The sequence below is a fragment of the Bombina bombina genome, chromosome 1, assembly GCF_027579735.1.
Source record: "Bombina bombina isolate aBomBom1 chromosome 1, aBomBom1.pri, whole genome shotgun sequence".
In the NCBI taxonomy this organism is placed as follows: Eukaryota; Metazoa; Chordata; class Amphibia; order Anura; family Bombinatoridae; genus Bombina; species Bombina bombina.
In genome coordinates this window covers 682,374,305-682,394,197 of record NC_069499.1, presented here as the reverse complement: position 1 = coordinate 682,394,197, position 19,893 = coordinate 682,374,305, and the positions used below count along the sequence as shown (strand labels likewise).

Genomic DNA, 19,893 nt, shown 5'->3' with positions numbered 1-19,893 from the left:
ACAGGTATAATAATCAGCAGGAGACATGGGGCTTGGGATATGCAGCGATGAGCACAAGACTTGAAAAACAGTCAATAGGTTGTGCGTCAATTATACAAATATTCAACTACTATAGCTGAATAATGACTGACTAGACTTTGACTCAGTAGTTCTATAACTGACTTTGAAATACAATCCATCTTCAACAGTTCACTTCTCAGTTCTAACCTAGGCTATAAGGATTAGTTGGAGCTGTTTGCTGCCTACAAATACCTCTGGATCTGGGGTTAATATAAAGGAGTTTACACCTCACAATGAAATATAACTTCTTAAATATTAATATTTGTGAGGTTTTTTTAATAAAATCATAATGGCAAAATGTGACTTAAATGGTTTATTGATAGATAAAACATACTTAATGAATCTGTCATTCCAAAACACATTCCTGATCCACAATTCAACCCCACTTAGTCAACAAAAATGGTTGATGACGTAATCAAAGAATGATTACAGCAATTTGCCATATGGTTTATATCTGTGGATCATGCTAGGACACTTTATAGTTAGATTCAGTTTTATTTCCTGTTATAAAGAGATTTACACTTTTATTATTTTTACATTAATTTATTTTTGTCTTGTAAGGATAGTGTCTAAATGTGACAGTCATTTTTATATATTTTTATTTTAAAGGAAGTCCTTCATTTTATAAACAACCATATCTCAGGGCATTGCACATTAATGCCATTGGGGATCTGGCATACCTTATAAGTATGACTTAGGCAAGGTAATTGCACAGTTACAGGAATGACTCTCTCATCCATATTGAAACTGCACAGTGAGCACAATATTTCAAACCGTAGATTGCACATTTATTTAGAAGTTCACTCCGTAATCTACAAATGCTTTCCTGTGTATATTTCAAGAGCAATTTCTTTCTTACACAGCGCCACATTGTGATAGAAATGCTAAATAGTAGGTCAGAGGAAAGATTCCTTTTGGCTGCTTGTACTTAAAGGGACATTATACTCTAGATTTTTATTTGCATAAATGTTTTGTAGATAATCCATTTATATAGCCCATAAGGTTTTTTTTTGTTTTTGTTTTTTTAAATGGATAGTTTTGCTTATTTTTCAAATAACATTGCTCTGATTTTCAGATTCCTAACCAAGCCCCAAATTATTAGGAGAATACTGACGTATACCTACTCTAGATTGCTCCTGTTTGTGTAAAGAGTCTTTTCATATGCAAAGGAAGGGGGAGGGTGGAGTGTCTGATATTTCCCACTTGCAGTGGGTGTTCCAGTAACCTTTTAAACAGAGCTAAACTGAAAGCTTCTAGTTATTAAATGGTTTTATAATGGATTTTTATATCAGTATCTGTGCATATTATTCTTTATAGTAGTGTCTATTACATTCAGTTATATGAAAATTAGTGTATACTGTCCCTTTAAAGTGATGGTAAACTTGTCCTGTTTTAAAATCAAGTCCGGAATCTAGGCAATGTTTTACAGTGACTTTAATTGATCACTTCTAATGAAGATGCGTTGTAACTTACTTTTTTAATCTAGCCGTTCCAATCTAATACCCCGTGCTCCGGCTGCCCACTTCAAAACTCATATTTTTTGTGAGCTAACTGTTTGAACTGTTCACCAATCGGTGAATGGGTCACTAGAGTGTGCATCCAATGACTGTGTGGAATATAGCAGTGGTCTGATGTTTGTGCTTTTAACAGGAATTGGAAAGCCCCCAATTTTCAGAATTACATTACAGCAATAAACCTTGCTACATATAATTTAACATCTTCTATTACATTCTCAAAGTGTTTAAAGTGAAGGTCAATTTTAATTAGTGCCTGGTTTTTAATAATCGTATTAAAAACAAGGGCACGTTAATTCTTTAAAATTGGCATTTCAAGCATTTTCTTCAAAAACTTACCTTTTTATCCTGAAAGCTGCTCCATCGATTCACCCGGCCGTCGGAAGCCTCTGCTTACATCAGAAATTTTGAATCCGGCTTCCTCTAATCACGGCGTTCCCCCGGGGGGATTATGGCCTGAGGAATGCCGTGATTGGATAAAGCCGGATTCGTCATTTTGGACCCGCGAAGAGGGCTTGCGACAGGCGGAGGATTAAAAGGTACGTTTTTGAAGAAAACACTTGAAATGTCAATTTTGATGAATTAAAGTGCCCTTGTTTTTAATAGGATTTTAATAGGATTATTAAACACCAGGCACTAATTTGTCAACATTGACCTTCACTTTAATGTATCATCACCAAAGCCCCATCTTTCTTTTTTGCTGGGTAATCTAAAACTACCAAGCGGTTTCTCATTAAAAGGACCTAAAACCCAAAAACATTCTTTCATGAGTCAGACAGAGCATATCATTTTAAACAACTTTCCAATTTACTTCTATTATCAAATTGTTTTTGTTTTCTTGTTATCCTTTGTTGAAAAGCAGGGATGTAAGCTCAGGAGCTAGCACGTGTCTGCAGCACTATATAGCAGCAGTTTTGCAACAATGTTATACATTAGCAAGAGCACTATTTCCTGTCATGTAGTGCTACAGGCATGTGCACGCTACCTATCTAGGTATCTCTTCAACAAAGAATAACATGAGAATGAAGGTAAATTTGAATCTTTTTTAAAAAACAAATTGTATTCTATATCTGAAAAATTAAAGAAAAATGTTGGGTTTCTTGTCCCTTTAAATAAGCAGTGCTCTGAATGACTATATCTGCAGGTGACCCTCTCCCCTTATCTACCCCTATCATCAACAAGCCACCTGAGCTTCCTGATCCAGTGCCCACCTCTCTTTCCCTTTTAACTTCTAAAACAGTAATGCAGAATAAAGTCAGAGAGAAAAAAAAGAAAGATAGGTTGTGACTCGTGAGGGTAAATCTTTTTGATGGTGACCTTTCTTGATATGCAACAAAAGGTTTACAAAACCCAGATGTATTAAACAAAATACATTTTCTCCAACATTGGTGTGTCCGGTCCACGGCGTCATCCTTACTTGTGGGATATTCTCTTCCCCAACAGGAAATGGCAAAGAGTCCCAGCAAAGCTGGTCACATGATCCCTCCTAGGCTCCGCCCACCCCAGTCATTCTCTTTGCCGTTGCACAGGCAACATCTCCACGGAGATGGTTAAGAGTTTTTTTGGTGTTTAAATGTAGTTTTTTATTCTTCTATCAAGTGTTTGTTATTTTAAAATAGTGCTGGTATGTACTATTTACTCTGAAACAGAAAAGGATGAAGATTTCTGTTTGTAAGAGGAAGATGATTTTAGCAGACAGTAACTAAAATCGATTGCTGTTTCCACATAGGGCTGTTGAGATGAAGTAACTTCAGTTGGGGGAAACAGTTAGCAGACTTTTCTGCTTAAGGTATGACTAGCCATATTTCTAACAAGACTGTGTAATGCTGGAAGGCTGTCATTTCCCCTCATGGGGACCGGTAAGCCATTTTCTTAGTCAAACAAACAGAATAAAGGGCTTATTATGGGCTAAAAAAAAAAAACTGGTAGACATTTTTATGGGCTAAATCGATTGCTTTATTTGTGCATATTATTCAGATTTAGGCTAACAATTGGCATTTATAATCTTGGGGAACGCTTATAAAACGGCAGGCACTGTATTGGACACCTTTTTCAGTCAGGGGGCCTTTCTAGTCATAGACTGAGCCTCATTTTCGCGCCATTAATGCGCAGTTGTTTTTTTGAGAGCAGGGCATGCAGATGCATGTGTGAGGATCTAAGAATCTCTGAAAAAGCTTTTAGAAGGCGTCATTTGGTATCGTATTCCCCTCAGGGCTTGGTTGGGTCTTAGCAAAGACTATATCTGGGACTGTATAGGGGTTACATTGAAAAATTAATTTAAGGGTTAAAGCTCTGAAATTTGGTGTGCAATACTTTTAAGGCTTTAAGACACTGTGGTGAAATTTTGGTAATTTTTGAACAATTCCTTCATACTTTTTCACATATTCAGTAATAAAGTGTTTTCTGTTTGAAATTTAAAGTGACAGTAACGGTTTTATTTTAAAACGTTTTTTGTGCTTTGTTGACAAGTTTAAGCCTGTTTAACATGTCTGTACCTTCAGATAAGCTATGTTCTATATGTATGAAAGCCAATGTGTCTCCCCATTTAAATTTATGTGATAATTGTGCCATAGCGTCCAAACAAAGTAAGGACAGTACTGCCACAGATAATGATATTGCCCAAGATGATTCCTCAAATGAGGGGAGTAAACATGATACTACATCATCTCCTACTGAGTCTACACCAGTTTTGCCCATGCAGGAGGCCCCTAGTACATCTAGTGCGCCAATACTTATTACCATGCAACAATTAAAGGCTGTAATGGATAACTCCATAGCAAATCTTTTATCCAAAATGCCTACTTATCAGAGAAAGCGCGATTGCTCTGTTTTAAACACTGAAGAGCAAGAGGACGCTGATGATAATTGTTCTGTCATACCCTCACACCAATCTGAAGGGGCCATGAGGGAGGTTTTGTCTGAGGGAGAAATTTCAGATTCAGGAAAAATTTCTCATCAAGCTGAACCTGATGTTGTGACATTTAAATTTAAATTAGAACATCTCCGCGCACTGCTTAAGGAGGTGTTATCTACTCTGGATGATTGTGACAATTTGGTCATTCCAGAGAAATTATGCAAGATGGACAGGTTCCTAGAGGTTCCGGTGCCCCCCGACGCTTTTCCTATACCCAAGCGGGTGGCGGATATAGTAAATAAAGAGTGGGAAAAGCCCGGCATACCTTTCGTTCCTCCCCCTATATTTAAGAAATTATTTCCTATGGTCGACCCCAGAAAGGACTTATGGCAGACAGTCCCCAAGGTCGAGGGGGCAGTTTCTACTCTAAACAAGCGCACTACTATTCCTATCGAAGATAGTTGTGCTTTTCATGGATAAAAAATTGGAAGGTTTGCTTAAAAAGATTTTTGTACAGCAAGGCTACCTTCTACAACCAATTTCATGCATTGTTCCTGTCACTACGGCAGCGTGGTTCTGGTTCGAGGAACTAGAAAAGTCGCTCAGTAGAGAAACTCCATATGAGGAGGTTATGGACAGAGTTCACGCACTTAAATTGGCTAGCTCTTTTATTTTAGATGCCGCTTTGCAATTAGCAAAATTAGTGGCGAAAAATTCAGGGTTTGCTATCGTGGCGCGCAGAGCGCTTTGGCTAAAGTCTTGGTCAGCGGATGTGTCATCCAAGACAAAATTGCTTAACATTCCTTTCAAAGGTAAAACTTTATTTGGACCTGATTTGAAAGAGATTATTTCAGACATCACTGGGGGAAAGGGCCACGCTCTTCCACAGGATAGGTCTTTTAGGGCTAAAAATAAGCCTAATTTTCGTCCCTTTCGCAGAAATGGACCAGCCTCTAATTCTGCATCCTCTAAACAAGAGGGTAATGCCTTACAACCCAAACCAGCCTGGAAACCAATGCAAGGCTGGAACAAGGGTAAGCAGGCCAAGAAGCCTGCCACTGCTAACAAAACAGCATGAAGGAGTAGCCCCCGATCCGGGACCGGATCTGGTGGGGGGCAGACTCTCTCTCTTTGCTCAGGCTTGGGCAAGAGATGTTCAGGATCCTTGGGCGCTAGAAATAGTTTCTCAAGGTTATCTCCTGGAATTCAAGGAACTACCCCCAAGGGGAAGGTTCCACAAGTTTCACTTATCCTCAAACCAAATAAAGAGACAGGCATTCTTACACTGTGTAGAAGACCTGTTAAAGATGGGAGTGATACACCCAGTTCCAATAAAGGAACAAGGAATGGGATTTTATTCCAATCTGTTCGTAGTTCCCAAAAAAGAGGGAACGTTCAGACCAATTTTGGATTTGAAGATCCTAAACAAATTTCTCAGGGTACCATCGTTCAAAATGGAAACTATTCGAACGATTCTACCCACCATCCAGGAAAGTCAATTTATGACTACCTTGGATCTAAAGGATGCGTACCTACATATTCCTATCCACAAAGAACATCATCAGTTCCTAAGGTTCGCTTTTCTGGACAAACATTACCAGTTTGTGGCTCTTCCATTCGGAATAGCCACTGCTCCAAGGATTTTCACAAAGGTGCTAGGGTCCCTTCTAGCGGTTCTAAGACCAAGGGGCATTGCAGTAGTACCTTACTTGGACGACATTCTAATACAAGCGTCGTCCCTGTCAAAAGCAAAGGCTCATACGGACATCGTTCTAGCCTTTCTCACATCTCACGGATGGAAGGTGAACAAAGAAAAGAGTTCTCTGTCCCCGTCAACAAGAGTTCCCTTCTTGGGAACAATAATAGATTCCTTAGAAATGAGGATTTTTCTGACAGAGGTCAGAAAATCAAAACTTCTAAGCTCTTGTCAAGTGCTTCATTCTGTTCCTCGTCCTTCCATAGCGCAGTGCATGGAAGTAATAGGATTGATGGTTGCAACAATGGATATAGTTCCTTTTGCACGAATTCATCTAAGACCATTACAACTGTGCATGCTCAAACAGTGGAATGGGGATTATACAGACTTGTCTCCAATGATTCAAGTAGATCAAAAGACCAGAGATTCACTCCGTTGGTGGCTGACCCTGGACCATCTGTCCCAGGGAATGAGCTTCCGCAGGCCAGAGTGGGTCATTGTCACGACCGACGCCAGCCTAGTGGGCTGGGGTGCGGTCTGGGAATCCCTGAAAGCTCAGGGTCTATGGTCTCAGGAAGAGTCTCTTCTTCCGATAAACATTCTGGAACTGAGAGCGATATTCAATGCTCTCAGAGCTTGGCCTCAACTAGCAAAGGCCAAATTCATAAGGTTCCAATCAGACAACATGACGACTGTTGCTTATATCAATCATCAAGGGGGAACAAAGAGTTCCCTGGCGATGAAAGAAGTGACCAAAATAATTCAATGGGCGGAGGATCACTCCTGCCACTTGTCTGCGATCCACATCCCAGGAGTGGAAAATTGGGAAGCGGATTTTCTGAGTCGTCAGACATTTCATCCGGGGGAGTGGGAACTCCATCCGGAAATCTTTGCCCAAATAACTCAATTATGGGGCATTCCAGACATGGATCTGATGGCGTCTCGTCAGAACTTCAAGGTTCCTTGCTACGGGTCCAGATCCAGGGATCCCAAGGCGACTCTAGTAGATGCACTAGTAGCACCTTGGACTTTCAACCTAGCTTATGTATTCCCACCGTTTCCTCTCATTCCCAGGCTGGTAGCCAGGATCAATCAGGAGAGGGCCTCGGTGATCTTGATAGCTCCTGCGTGGCCACGCAGGACTTGGTATGCAGACCTGGTGAATATGTCATCGGCTCCACCATGGAAGCTACCTTTGAGACAGGACCTTCTTGTTCAAGGTCCATTCGAACATCCAAATCTGGTCTCCCTCCAACTGACGGCTTGGAGATTGAATGCTTGATTCTATCAAAGCGTGGGTTTTCAGATTCTGTGATAGATACTCTGGTTCAGGCCAGAAAACCAGTAACTAGAAAGATTTACCATAAAATATGGAAAAGATATATCTGTTGGTGTGAATCCAAAGGATTCCCATGGAATAAGATAAAAATTCCTAAGATTCTCTCCTTTCTACAAGAAGGTTTGGAGAAAGGATTATCTGCAAGTTCTCTAAAGGGACAGATCTCTGCTTTATCTGTCTTACTACACAAAAGACTGGCAGCTGTGCCAGATGTTCAAGCATTTGTTCAGGCTCTGGTTAGGATCAAGCCTGTTTACAGACCTTTGACTCCTCCCTGGAGTCTAAATCTAGTTCTTTCAGTTCTTCAAGGGGTTCCGTTTGAACCCTTACATTCCATAGATATTAAGTTACTACCTTGGAAAGTTTTGTTTTTGGTTGCAATTTCTTCTGCTAGAAGAGTTTCAGAGTTATCTGCTCTGCAGTGTTCTCCTCCTTATCTGGTGTTCCATGCAGATAAGGTGGTTTTGCATACTAAGCCTGGTTTTCTATCTAAAGTTGTTTCTAACAAAAATATTAACCAGGAGATAGTTGTACCTTCTTTGTGTCCGAATCCAGTTTCAAAGAAGGAACGTTTGTTACACAATTTGGACGTTGTCCGTGCTCTAAAGTTCTATTTAGAGGCTACTAAAGATTTCAGACAAACATCTTCCTTGTTTGTTGTTTATTCTGGTAAAAGGAGAGGTCAAAAAGCGACTTCTACCTCTCTTTCCTTTTGGCTTAAAAGCATCATCCGATTGGCTTATGAGACTGCCGGACGGCAGCCTCCTGAAAGAATCACAGCTCACTCCACTAGGGCTGTGGCTTCCACATGGGCCTTCAAGAACGAGGCTTCTGTTGACCAGATATGTAAGGCAGCGACTTGGTCTTCACTGCACACTTTTGCCAAATTTTACAAATTTGATACTTTTGCTTCTTCGGAGGCTATTTTTGGGAGAAAGGTTTTGCAAGCTGTGGTTTCTTCCATTTAGGTGACCTGATTTTCTCCCTCCCTTCATCCGTGTCCTAAAGCTTTGGTATTGGTTCCCACAAGTAAGGATGACGCCGTGGACCGGACACACCAATGTTGGAGAAAACAGAATTTATGCTTACCTGATAAATTACTTTTTCCAACGGTGTGTCCGGTCCACGGCCCGCCCTGGTTTTTTAATCAGGTCTGATGAATTATTTTCTCTAACTACAGTCACCACGGTATCATATGGTTTCTCCTATATATATTTCCTCCTGTACGTCGGTCGAATGACTGGGGTGGGCGGAGCCTAGGAGGGATCATGTGACCAGCTTTGCTGGGACTCTTTGCCATTTCCTGTTGGGGAAGAGAATATCCCACAAGTAAGGATGACGCCGTGGACCGGACACACCGTTGGAGAAAGTAATTTATCAGGTAAGCATAAATTCTGTTTTTGAGCTTTGGAAAAAAAAATTAAAAAAATCCACCAGTGTCCACACCGTCAGATCCCCAAAATGTCACCTTTGTTTTTTGTGCAAAATAAAGTACATTTAAACATTTCCAGTGAGTGCACGCCTGGGGCCCCATTACATATGCATCGCCCGCAAAAGCCGTCAATGCCGGTTTTTGCTCAGGTTTGCTATACTATATAAAGCGCAGCATATAAATGCGGCACATATATTTCACCCGTCGCCCGCAATTTTTACTCCCATAGGCTAACATGGGACTGCGGCGCAAATCGGTATCCAATATTCAGCGCAAGTACTTACGTGGTGAAAATGGAGAAATCTTACTTCATTTTTACCTCACCATAAAAGGCAGTCGTAGCAAGCCTTGCGCTGAGTATGGGAGCACAGTAACTTCCGAAAATGCCTGCAAAACACCTAACGCATGCACAATATCTATCTACAGTACCTGTCAACCACAGTCCCCCACTGCAATAACTAATAAATGGCTAGATTACGAGTTTTGCATTATGAGCGGCTCGGTACTAACTTGCAAGTTATTGTCACCGCTCACCTTCCTATAGCGCTGCTATTACAGGTTTGCAAAAACCCGGCGTCAGCAGGCAATATGTCAGAGTTGAGCAAAATTGAGCTCCATACTGCACTCCAATACCAGCACTGCTGTGAGCTGGTTTTACGTGCTCGTGCACCATTTCCCCATAGACATCAATGGGGAGAGCTGGCTGACAAAAAGTCTAACACCTGCAATAAAGCAGCGTAAAGCTCCATAACGCAGCCCCATTGATTCCTATGGGGAAAGAAAAGCTATGTTTAATCCTAACACCCTAACATAAACCCCGAGTCTAAACACCCCAAATCTGCTGTCCCCGACATCGCCGCCACCTACATTACACGTATTAACCCCTAATCTGCCGCCCCCGACATCGCCGACACCTACCTACACTTATTAACCCCTAATCTGCCGCCCCCGACATCGCCGCCACCTACATTACACTTATTAACCCCTAATCTGTCGCCCCCGATATCGCCACCACCTACCTACACTTATTAACCCCTAATCTGCCCCCTGACATTGCCAACACCTACATTATACTTATTAACCCCTAATCTGCCGCTCCCGACACCACCGCCACCTATATTATACTTATAAACCCCTAATCTGCCACCCCCAACGTCTCCGCCACTATACTAAAGTTATTAACCCCTAACCCTAAGTCTAACCCTAACCCTAACACCCACTAACTTCAAAATTAAAATACATCTAAATAAAAATTACTATCATTAACTAAATAATTCCTATTTAAAACTAAATACTTACCTATAAAATAAACCCTAAGATAGCTACAATATAACTAATAGTTTTTATTTTTATTTCACAGGCAAGATTGTATTTATTTTAACTAGGTAGACTAGTTAGTAAATAGTTATTAACTATTTACTAACTACCTAGTTAAAATAAATACAAATTTACCTGTAAAATAAAACCTAACCTGTTACATTAACACCGAACCTTACACTGCAATTAAATAAATGACATTAATTAACCCCTTAGTGACCAGAGCACTTTTCCATTTTCTGTCCGTTTGGGACCAAGGCTATTTTTACATTTCTGCGGTGTTTGTGTTTAGCTGAAATTTTCCTCTTACTCATTTACTGTACCCACACATATTATATACCGTTTTTCTCGCCATTAAATGGACTTTCTAAAAATACCATTATTTTCATCATATCTTATCATTTACTATAAAAAAAATTATAAAATATGAGGAAAAAATGGAAAAAAACACACTTTTTCTAACTTTGAACCCCAAAATCTGTTACATATCTACAACCACCAAAAAACACCCATGCTAAATAGTTTCTAAATTTTGTTCTGAGTTTAGAAATACCCAATGTTTACATCTTCTTTGCTTTTTTTGTAACTTATAGGGCCATAAATACAAGTAGCACTTTGCTATTTTCAAACCATTTTTTTTCAAAATTAACGCTAGTTACATTAGAACACTAATATCTTTCAGGAATCCCTGAATATCCATTGACATGTATATATTTTTTTTTAGAAGACATCCCAAATTATTGATCTAGGCCCATTTTGGTATATTTCATGCCACCATTTCACCGCCAAATGCGATCAAATTAAAAAAAACGTAAACTTTTTCACAATTTTAGGTTTCTCACTGTAATAATTTACAAACAGCTTGTGCAATTATGGCACAAATGGTTGTAAATGCTTCTCTGGGATCCCCTTTGTTCAGAAATAGCAGACATATATGACTTTGGAGTTGCTATTTGGTAATTAGAATGCTGCTAAATGGCGCTGCGCATCACACGTGTATTATGGCTAGCAGTGAAGGGGTTAATTAGGTAGCTTGTAGGGAGCTTGCAGGGTTAATTTTAGCTTTAGTGTAAAGATCAGCCTCCCACCTGAAACATCAGACCCCCTGATCCCTCCCAAACATCTCTCTTCCCTCCCCTACCCCACAAATGTCCCCGCCATCTTAAGTACTGGCAGAAACTCTGCCAGTACTAAAATAAAAGGTATATTTGGGCTTTTTTGTGCATTTTTTGTTAGCATATTTACATATGCTTCTGTGTAGGGATCCCCCTTAGCCCCCAACCTCACTGATCCCCCACTAAACAGCTCTCTAACCCTCCCCCTCTGACTTAATGTGCGCCATCTTGGGTACTGGCAGCTGTCTGCCAGTACCCAGTTTAGTGAAAAAAAATGCTTTTTTTTAAATAAAATATGTCCCTTTTCTGTAGTGTAGCTTTCCCCCCCCCCCCAAGACCAACCCCCCACCCCTTCCAGATCCCTTAGATGGTTTTGAAAAAAAGTATATTTAATTTTTTATTTACTTTTACTTTTTTACTTTTCTGTAGTGTAGCGGTTCCCACCCGCTCCCGCCCCGTGCACGCGCCCGCCCGCCACCCCCCCGTGCACGCGCGCGCGCCCGTGCGCGCCCCCGACGGTCCCGATCCCGATCCCGCCCCCCGTGACGTCACGCGCAACACCGATGGCCGCCCACCCGCCTCCCAATTCGGCTCCCACCCACCAACGATACCGGCCATCGATGTCCGGTGCAGAGAGGGCCACAGAGTGGCTCTCTCTGCATCGGATGGCCATGTATGGTTATTGCAGGATGCCTCCATATCGAGGCATCACTGCAATAACCGGAAAGCAGCTGGAAGCGAGCAGGATCGCTTCCAGCTGCTTTCCACACCGAGGACGTGCAGGGTACGTCCTCAGGCGTTAACTGCCTTTTTTTTGAGGACGTACCCTGCACGTCCTCGGTCATTAAGGGGTTAAATACAATTAACTAAATTGCAAAAAAAACAAACACTAAATTACACAAAATAAAAAAAGAAATTATCAAATATTTAAACTAATTACACCTAATCTAATAGCCCTATCAAAATAAAAAAGTCCCCCAAAATAAAAAAACCCTAGCCTAAACTAAAGTGCCAATAGCCCTTAAAAGGGCCTTTCGCGGGGCATTGCCCCAAAGAAATCAGCTCTCTTACCTGTAAAAAAAATACAAACAACCCCCCAGCAGTAAAACCCACCATCCACACAACCAACCCCCCAAATAAAACCCTAACTAAAAAAACATAAGCTCCCCATTGCCCTGAAAAGGGCATTTGGATGGGCATTGCCCTTAAAAGGGCATTCAGCTTTTTTCCGCTCAAAGTCCCTAGCCTAAAATTAAAACCCACCCAATAAACCCTTAAAAAAACCAAACACTAACCCCCGAAGATCCACTTACAGTTTTTGAAGACCCGACATCCATCCTCAACGAAGCGACAGAAGTCCTCAGCGAAGCAGGCAGAAGTCTTCATCCAAGCGGGCCGAAGTCTTCATCTAACCGGGCAATAGAATGCAAGCTCAATCCTATTGATTGATTGGATCAGCCAATAGGATTGAAGCTCAATGCAATCAGCCAATAATAACAGTAATGTAGGTTGTGGCGATGTTAGGGACAGCAGATTTGGGGTTAATAATATTTAACTAGTGTTTGCGATGCTAGAGTGCGGCGGTTTAGAGGTTAATATGTTTATTATAGTGGCAGCGATGTCAGGAGCGGCAGATTAGGGGTTAATACATTTATTATAGTGTTTGCGATGCGGGAGGGCCTCGGTTTAGGGGTTAATAGGTAGTTTATGGATGTTAGTGTACTTTTTAGCACTTTAGTTATGAGTTTTATGCTACAGCTTTGTAGCGTAAAACTCGTAACTACTGACTTTCAGTTTACGTTATGGATCTTGACGGTATAGGCTGTACCACTCACTTTTTGGCCGGAAAGTCAAACTTGTAATACCGGCGCTATAGAAGTCCCATTGAAAAAAGACTTTTTAAAAGCTGCGGTAGTTACTTTGCGTTACGGCCAAAAAAGTGTGCGGTACAGAAATACCTGCAAGACTCGTAATACCAGCGGTAGTGAAAAAGAGCCATAACGCTGCTTTTTTACCCATAACGCAAAACTTGTAATCTAGTCGATAGTGTATTAACCCCTATATCCGCCATCAAACCCAAACCGCAAGTAATAACTAAATTATTAACCCCTAAATCTGCCAACCCCAACATTGCAAACTACCTATTAAAACTATTAACCCCTAAACCGCCAAAGCCCACAATGCAATAAACCTATTAAAGTATTAACTTCTAAACCGCCAAAGCCCATAACGCAATAAACCTATTAAAGTAGTAACCCCTAAACCGCCAAAGCCCACAACGCAATAAACCTAACCCCTAACCTAACCCCCCCTAACCTAACACCCCCTAAATGATCCCAAATTACCAAATTTACAAAATACTAGTTACTATTAAATTACAAAAACCTAACACTACTAATACAAATAAACTAAGTATAAATTAAAAGGGACAGTCTAATCAAAATTCTGGAGTAGACTGTCCCTTTAAGCTACAGTTACAGAAAATAAAAATATCTAAGATTACATAAAATAAAAAGAAAATTACCAAATTTTAAAAAATTATACCTAATCCCTATGAAAATAAAAAGCCCCCCAAAATAAAAACACCCCCTACTCTAATAAACTACAAGTAGCCCTTAAAAGGGCTTTTTGCAGGGCATTGCCCCAAGATAATCAGCTCTTTTACAACAAAATACACAAAGCCCCCCCTAACAGTAAAAACCCCCATCCACCAAACCCCCCAATAAAATAACCTAACACTAAAAACCCTAAACTACCCATTGCCCCGAAAAGGGCTCTTTTACTGCCCACCCTATCTAAATAAAATTAAAAAAAAAATACAAAAAAACCCTTAAAAAACCCTAAGTCTAAGCCCCAGGATGCTACTCACCGTTCCTGAAGTCCGGCGGAGATGGTCCTGTTCCAGACGGTGAAGTCTTCTTCCAAGCGGCGACTCTTCTTTCTTCTTCCTGGAACATCCTTGACGGAGCGGAGCTGAAGACTGAAGACCGCGGAGTTGAAGACCAGCGACCCTGGAACTGAAGACCGGCGACCATGGAACTGAAGACCGGCGACCACGGAGCCATGGAGCGTGGAGGATCCTCTTCGTAAGATCTTCGCCGCACACTGGATAGAGAATTCAAGGGACATGATTAAAAATGGCGTGCCTTGAATTCCTATTGGCTGATTTGATTCTTCAAATTCAAATCAGCCAATAGGATGAAAGCTACTCAAATCCTATTGGCTGTTCAAATCAGCCAATAGGATGAGAGCTACTGAAATTCTATTGGCTATTCAATGGTGGATTTATTTATTTTTTCCAACGCTCAAAAATTTTGTATAATACATTTGGGTTTTGTAACGTCATGTTTGATTTTTGTGCAAAGAAAAGCACATTTAAACACGGAGCGAAGCTGAAGACTTAAGACCGCGGAGCTGAAGACCGGTGTAACATATCTCAGCCTAATGTCACTATCCCTTTAAGACTGCCTTTCCTGATTCTGACATTCATGCTGTTTTGGGCAGTATTTACATTCAGCTTGCCTGCCTGATTAATCATTCATGAACCTGATTCCCTCAGCCTCTTTTTAAGCCTTCTCAGGTCTAATGTGCTTTGCATTAACTTTGAATTTGTGTTCCTGAAAACAACTGAGGTCTGTGGTTGATCCTGCTTGAATCCTACCAACATATTCAAGCTTCAGTGTTTCCTATTTCCTCTGCCTAAAATCATCAAATCGCAAGTATCTAAATAATTCCATTTTGTTACCTGGACACTGCTACTTAACAAACTCTGAAATTTATTATAAATCAAGCATACTTTTGGTTATCATCACTCTCTAATTATAACAACAGCATCTTACTCAGAACTTTATAACTATTCTCTGCAACAAGTTGTCATAGCTGAAATATCCTTCTACAAATATGTTAACATATTCAGAACTCTGCATCTATGTGTTCAGTTAAAAGCTTTCATGTGATTCTCCAATATATGCACAAACAGTAATTGATGCTTTAAACTTGCAACTTGACTATCTTGACTATCACCTGTGCTGCTCTGATTATTACTGACATACAGCTCTATATAATATTATGTACTGTGAACCTGCAACAAACCTTAGTTTGCATATATATATGCACAAATGTAATTAATGCCTAAAACTTGCAACTTGTCTATCACCTGTGCTGCTCTGTTTAATTCTGACATACAGCTCTATATAATAGTATGTACTGTGAACCTGCAACAAACCTTAGTTTGCATCTAAGTGTCAATCTTTTACCAGTTTACTCTGAAGCCTGAACATTCCACATTGCTATATTTTTCTCTCATTGAATCCTGCAGCTACTCCTATTAACTAACTATAAGTCAGAGTGAAGTCACAATATATTGTATACAATTGTTGCACTCTCCATTTATTCTACTATAACTTCTAGCAACTATGAATCACAGAATATCATCTATCCACATCCAGGATACTCTTCCCCGGGTCAGGGGTTGGTGTCTTCAAATCCCTACCACTGCCCTGAGGGTCTGTGTCCTGAGCGCATGTACACCGGAACATGACAACCGGCGACCCTGGAACTGAAGACCGGCGACCATGGAACTGAAGACCAGCGACCACGGAGCCATGGAGCGTGGAGGATCCTCTTCGTACGATCTTCGCCGCACACTGGATAGAGAATTCAAGGGACGTGATTAAAAATGGCGTCCCTTGAATTCCTATTGGCTGATTTGATTCTTCAAATTCAAATCAGCCAATAGGATGAAAGCTACTCAAATCCTATTGGCTGTTCAAATCAGCCAATAGGATGAGAGCTACTGAAATTCTATTGTCTATTCAATGGTGGATTTATTTATTTTTTCCAACTCTCAAAAATTTTGTATAATACATTTGGGTTTTGTAACGTCATGTTTGATTTTTGTGCAAAGTAAAGCACATTAAACATTTCTAGTGAGTGTATGCTTGCTGTGGATTTTGTATATATAAAATATATAACCTGACTCACACCATTACATGCTTATGATATATTTTGTTTTTCTGAAAATACTAAAACTAGTTGTATTTTATGTTTATGAGATATTAGTCCTGGACTACATCCAAACTGTTTCGCCTTTAAAGCCAACTCACATATAATAAGTAACAACTATATCCTTCTCTTTTAGAGATATTACTGAGCCTGAACATTTGGCTAGACCTTACTAACCAATCACATGCTACCACTATTTATGCATATGAAAGAGCAGTGTTTACACAAGTAAAATATGTTTATTACATGAAATAGGCTTGAGTTAAAGCTGTTCATTTTGATATTTAGTGATTGAAAAATCTTGCAAGTTACTGCTGTTTATTTTAATATTTAGTGCATGAAAAGGGTTAAATTAAAGTTGTTTATTTGGAATTGGACATTAAATGCCTCTTGCTTTTGAGTAAAAATTGTTCATTCACCACACTCCCTAGAGTATTAGAACCAAGTATCGATTGATCAGTGGTTGTTAAAGGGATACTAAACCTAAAGTTTTTCTTTCATGATTAAAACAACTTTCTAATTTACTCCTATTACCAATTTGACTTTGTTCTCTTGGTATCTTTATTGGAAAAAAAAACAGAAATGTAAGCTTAAGAGCTGGCCCATTTTTGGTTCAGAATCTGAGTAGCACTTGCTTATTGGTGGCTAAATGTAGCCACCAATCAGCAAGCACTACCCAGGGTGCTGAGCCAAAATAGGCCGGCTCCTAAGCTTACATTTTTGCTTTTTCATATAAAGATACCAAGAGAACGAAGAAAAATTGATAATAGGCTTAAATTAGAAAGTTGCTTAAAATTGCTGCTCTATCTGAATCAAGAAAGAAATATATTGGGGTTAGTGTCCCTTTAAGCAGATCTTCCACTGCTATACTGGTGGACAGTGACACACAGACACACACAAATATATATATATACATACATACACGCACAAAATGAGAAAAGAGAGAGAGAATATCACTACAGTTTGTATTCCTAAATTACTAGTCCAGAGGGAAAATATATATATATATATATATTTATTTATTTATTTTTTTACTCATCCATTGCAATTTCTTACCAATCTAGGAATAATGCTAATTTTCAGGACAGTACAACCAAACATTTTTCTATCATGTGTATGGAAGGGCAGCAGTTAAACATAATTTTTTTTTATGTTGTATGGAAAAGTTTAAAAGGACATGAAACCCAAAATTGTTCTTTCATGATTCAGATAGAGAATACAATTTTAAACAACATTCCAATTTACTTCTATTATCTCATTTTTATTTAATATCTAAATCTAATATTATCTAATTTGCTTCATTCTTTAGAAATCCTTTGTTAAAGAAATAGCAATGCACATGGGTGAGCCAATCACACGAGGCATCCATATATGTCTGCTATTTCTGAACAAAGGAGATCCCAGAGAAGAATTTACAAAAATTTTGCCATGATTGCACAAGCTGTTTGTAAATAATTTCAGTGAGAAACCTAAAATTTTGAAACAGTTAACAATTTTTTTTATTTGATCGCATTTGGCGGTGAAATGGTGGCATTAAATATACCAAAATGGGCCTAGAGCAATACTTTGGGTTGTCTACTAAAAAAAAAAATATATAGTTTTGAAAGGTAAGTATAAAAAAGGCTCTATTTATGTTTAAATGTAGTGAGGGCAAAAATGCTAAAAAATGCTCTGGTCCTTTGGGGAAGTTTTAGACTGAAATACCCGGTCCTTAAGGGGTTAATGTTCCTAATCTCTTTTCTTAACATTTTTAAAGCCGTTATGCCGTTCTATTCCGTCATAATTAGACTGGGCTTTAAAGCAGTTATGACGGAATAGAACGTCATAGCTAACGGCTGTCCTGAAGCCTTCTGTGCTTTCAGGATTTGATCGTGGTCTGGGGGGCGTTCCTATGGTTTGTAGGGACGCCCCCCAGACGCGATCCAATAATTGAAATCTCGCGATCGTGTGCACAATCGCGTGGTTTCAATTTGTCTACATCAGAACAGTTGTTCCGATGTAGGCACTTTAGCCCTGACACGAAAGGGTTAAAGCAATAGTTATATATACAAAATCTATCTGTACTAGCAAACAACTTTCTGTACCTGTGGTCTAAAAAGAGAAACTTCCACTCCAAACTGTGTCTTGATGTAAACTCTTCAGATGGTTCATCCACATTACACAATTCCTGCAACAACAAAAGACATAAACCTCCTGTCATAAAACATATTACAATAACGTTCACACGTTAACTATAAAAGAAGTAACATTAGTATACAAGCAGAATGGCACATATATTATTTTAAAAAAAACATTTGCAAAAATGTGAGTTACAAGAAACAATTTTTGTACAGTTTGATAAGTAAATCAGGAAGCAGACGCCATTCTTGGGCAGCAGGTCCAGATATTAAACACCTCATGCATTTGTGTAAAAATGTTCCTGTTCTCTCTTGAGATGCCACAGAATTTGTGTTTTGGCCTCTCTAGGGAGCATAGGACAAGCAAATATTTTACACAAAAGCAGGAGATGTGTGAAAGGAAAGCAAAGTCAAAATTAAAGCTTCATGATTCAGATAGCGCATGCAATTTTAAACAACTTTCCAGTTTAGCTATATTTTTTATTTTGCTTTATTCTATTGGTATCCTTTGTTGAAAAGCAAATGTAGGTAGGCTCAGGAGCATCAATGCAGTACTGAGAGCTGGCTGGTAATTGGAAGCTGCACATATATGCCTCATTGGCTCCTATAATGTGTTCAGCTAGCTCCCAATAGCCCATTGCTGTCCCTTCAGCAAAGGATATCAAGATAATTAAAGGAATATGAAACCCCCAAAAAAATATTTTGTGACAGAGCAAACCATTGTAAAAAGTTTCCCTATTTACTTCTATTATCAAATTTGCTTCATTCCCATAATATTTTGTGTTGAAGAGATACCTAGGTAGTCATCTGATGCACTACATGGCAGGAACTAGTGCTGCTATCGAGTGCTCTTGCAAATGAATAACATTCTTGTAAAACTGCTGCCATATAGTGTTCCAGAAATGGTCTAGCTCCTAAGCATATGTCCCTGCTTTTCAACAAACGATACCAAGAGAAGTGAATTATAAAGTTGTTTAAAATCGCATGATCTATCTGAATCATGAAAGAAAAAAAATGGGTTTAATGTCTCTTTAAAACCAGAGACTCAATAATATCCAATATAAATTGGACCTGCTGTTTGTTAAAAGGAATATATTGTAATGTTTTACTATAACAACAGTGCATACTCCTTCTTATGCAGATCATAAAACATTTAATGCAGGAAAAAGTAAAAGTACGTTGGTTTTAAAAATATTGCATAAAAACAGTTATAAGGGCTCAAAGATATGAGGTCTCAGCTGTTAGAAGAAGAAAAAAGGCTGCAGAGTGCTTTAACATAGAGATACATACATACATATATATATATATATATATATATATATATATATATATATATATATATATATATATATATATATATATATATATATATATATTTATGAACCTGGGTACATTATCCTGCGTTGGTATTACAAAGTGGAGCACTAATATCACTTGCATGCAAG

The 19,893-nt window shown here is 39.3% G+C and overlaps 1 protein-coding gene across 1 annotated transcript in view; it reads right to left on the bottom strand.

Annotated features, from left to right (window-relative positions):
• Positions 1 to 19,893, bottom strand: part of PASD1 (PAS domain containing repressor 1) — a 249,469-nt gene that overhangs the window by 37,868 nt on the left and 191,708 nt on the right. Inside the window, exon 9 of the mRNA XM_053699161.1 lies at positions 18,416 to 18,498. Coding sequence (XP_053555136.1) covers positions 18,416 to 18,498 — 83 coding nt within the window. The remainder of the gene's footprint in view (positions 1 to 18,415; positions 18,499 to 19,893) is intronic.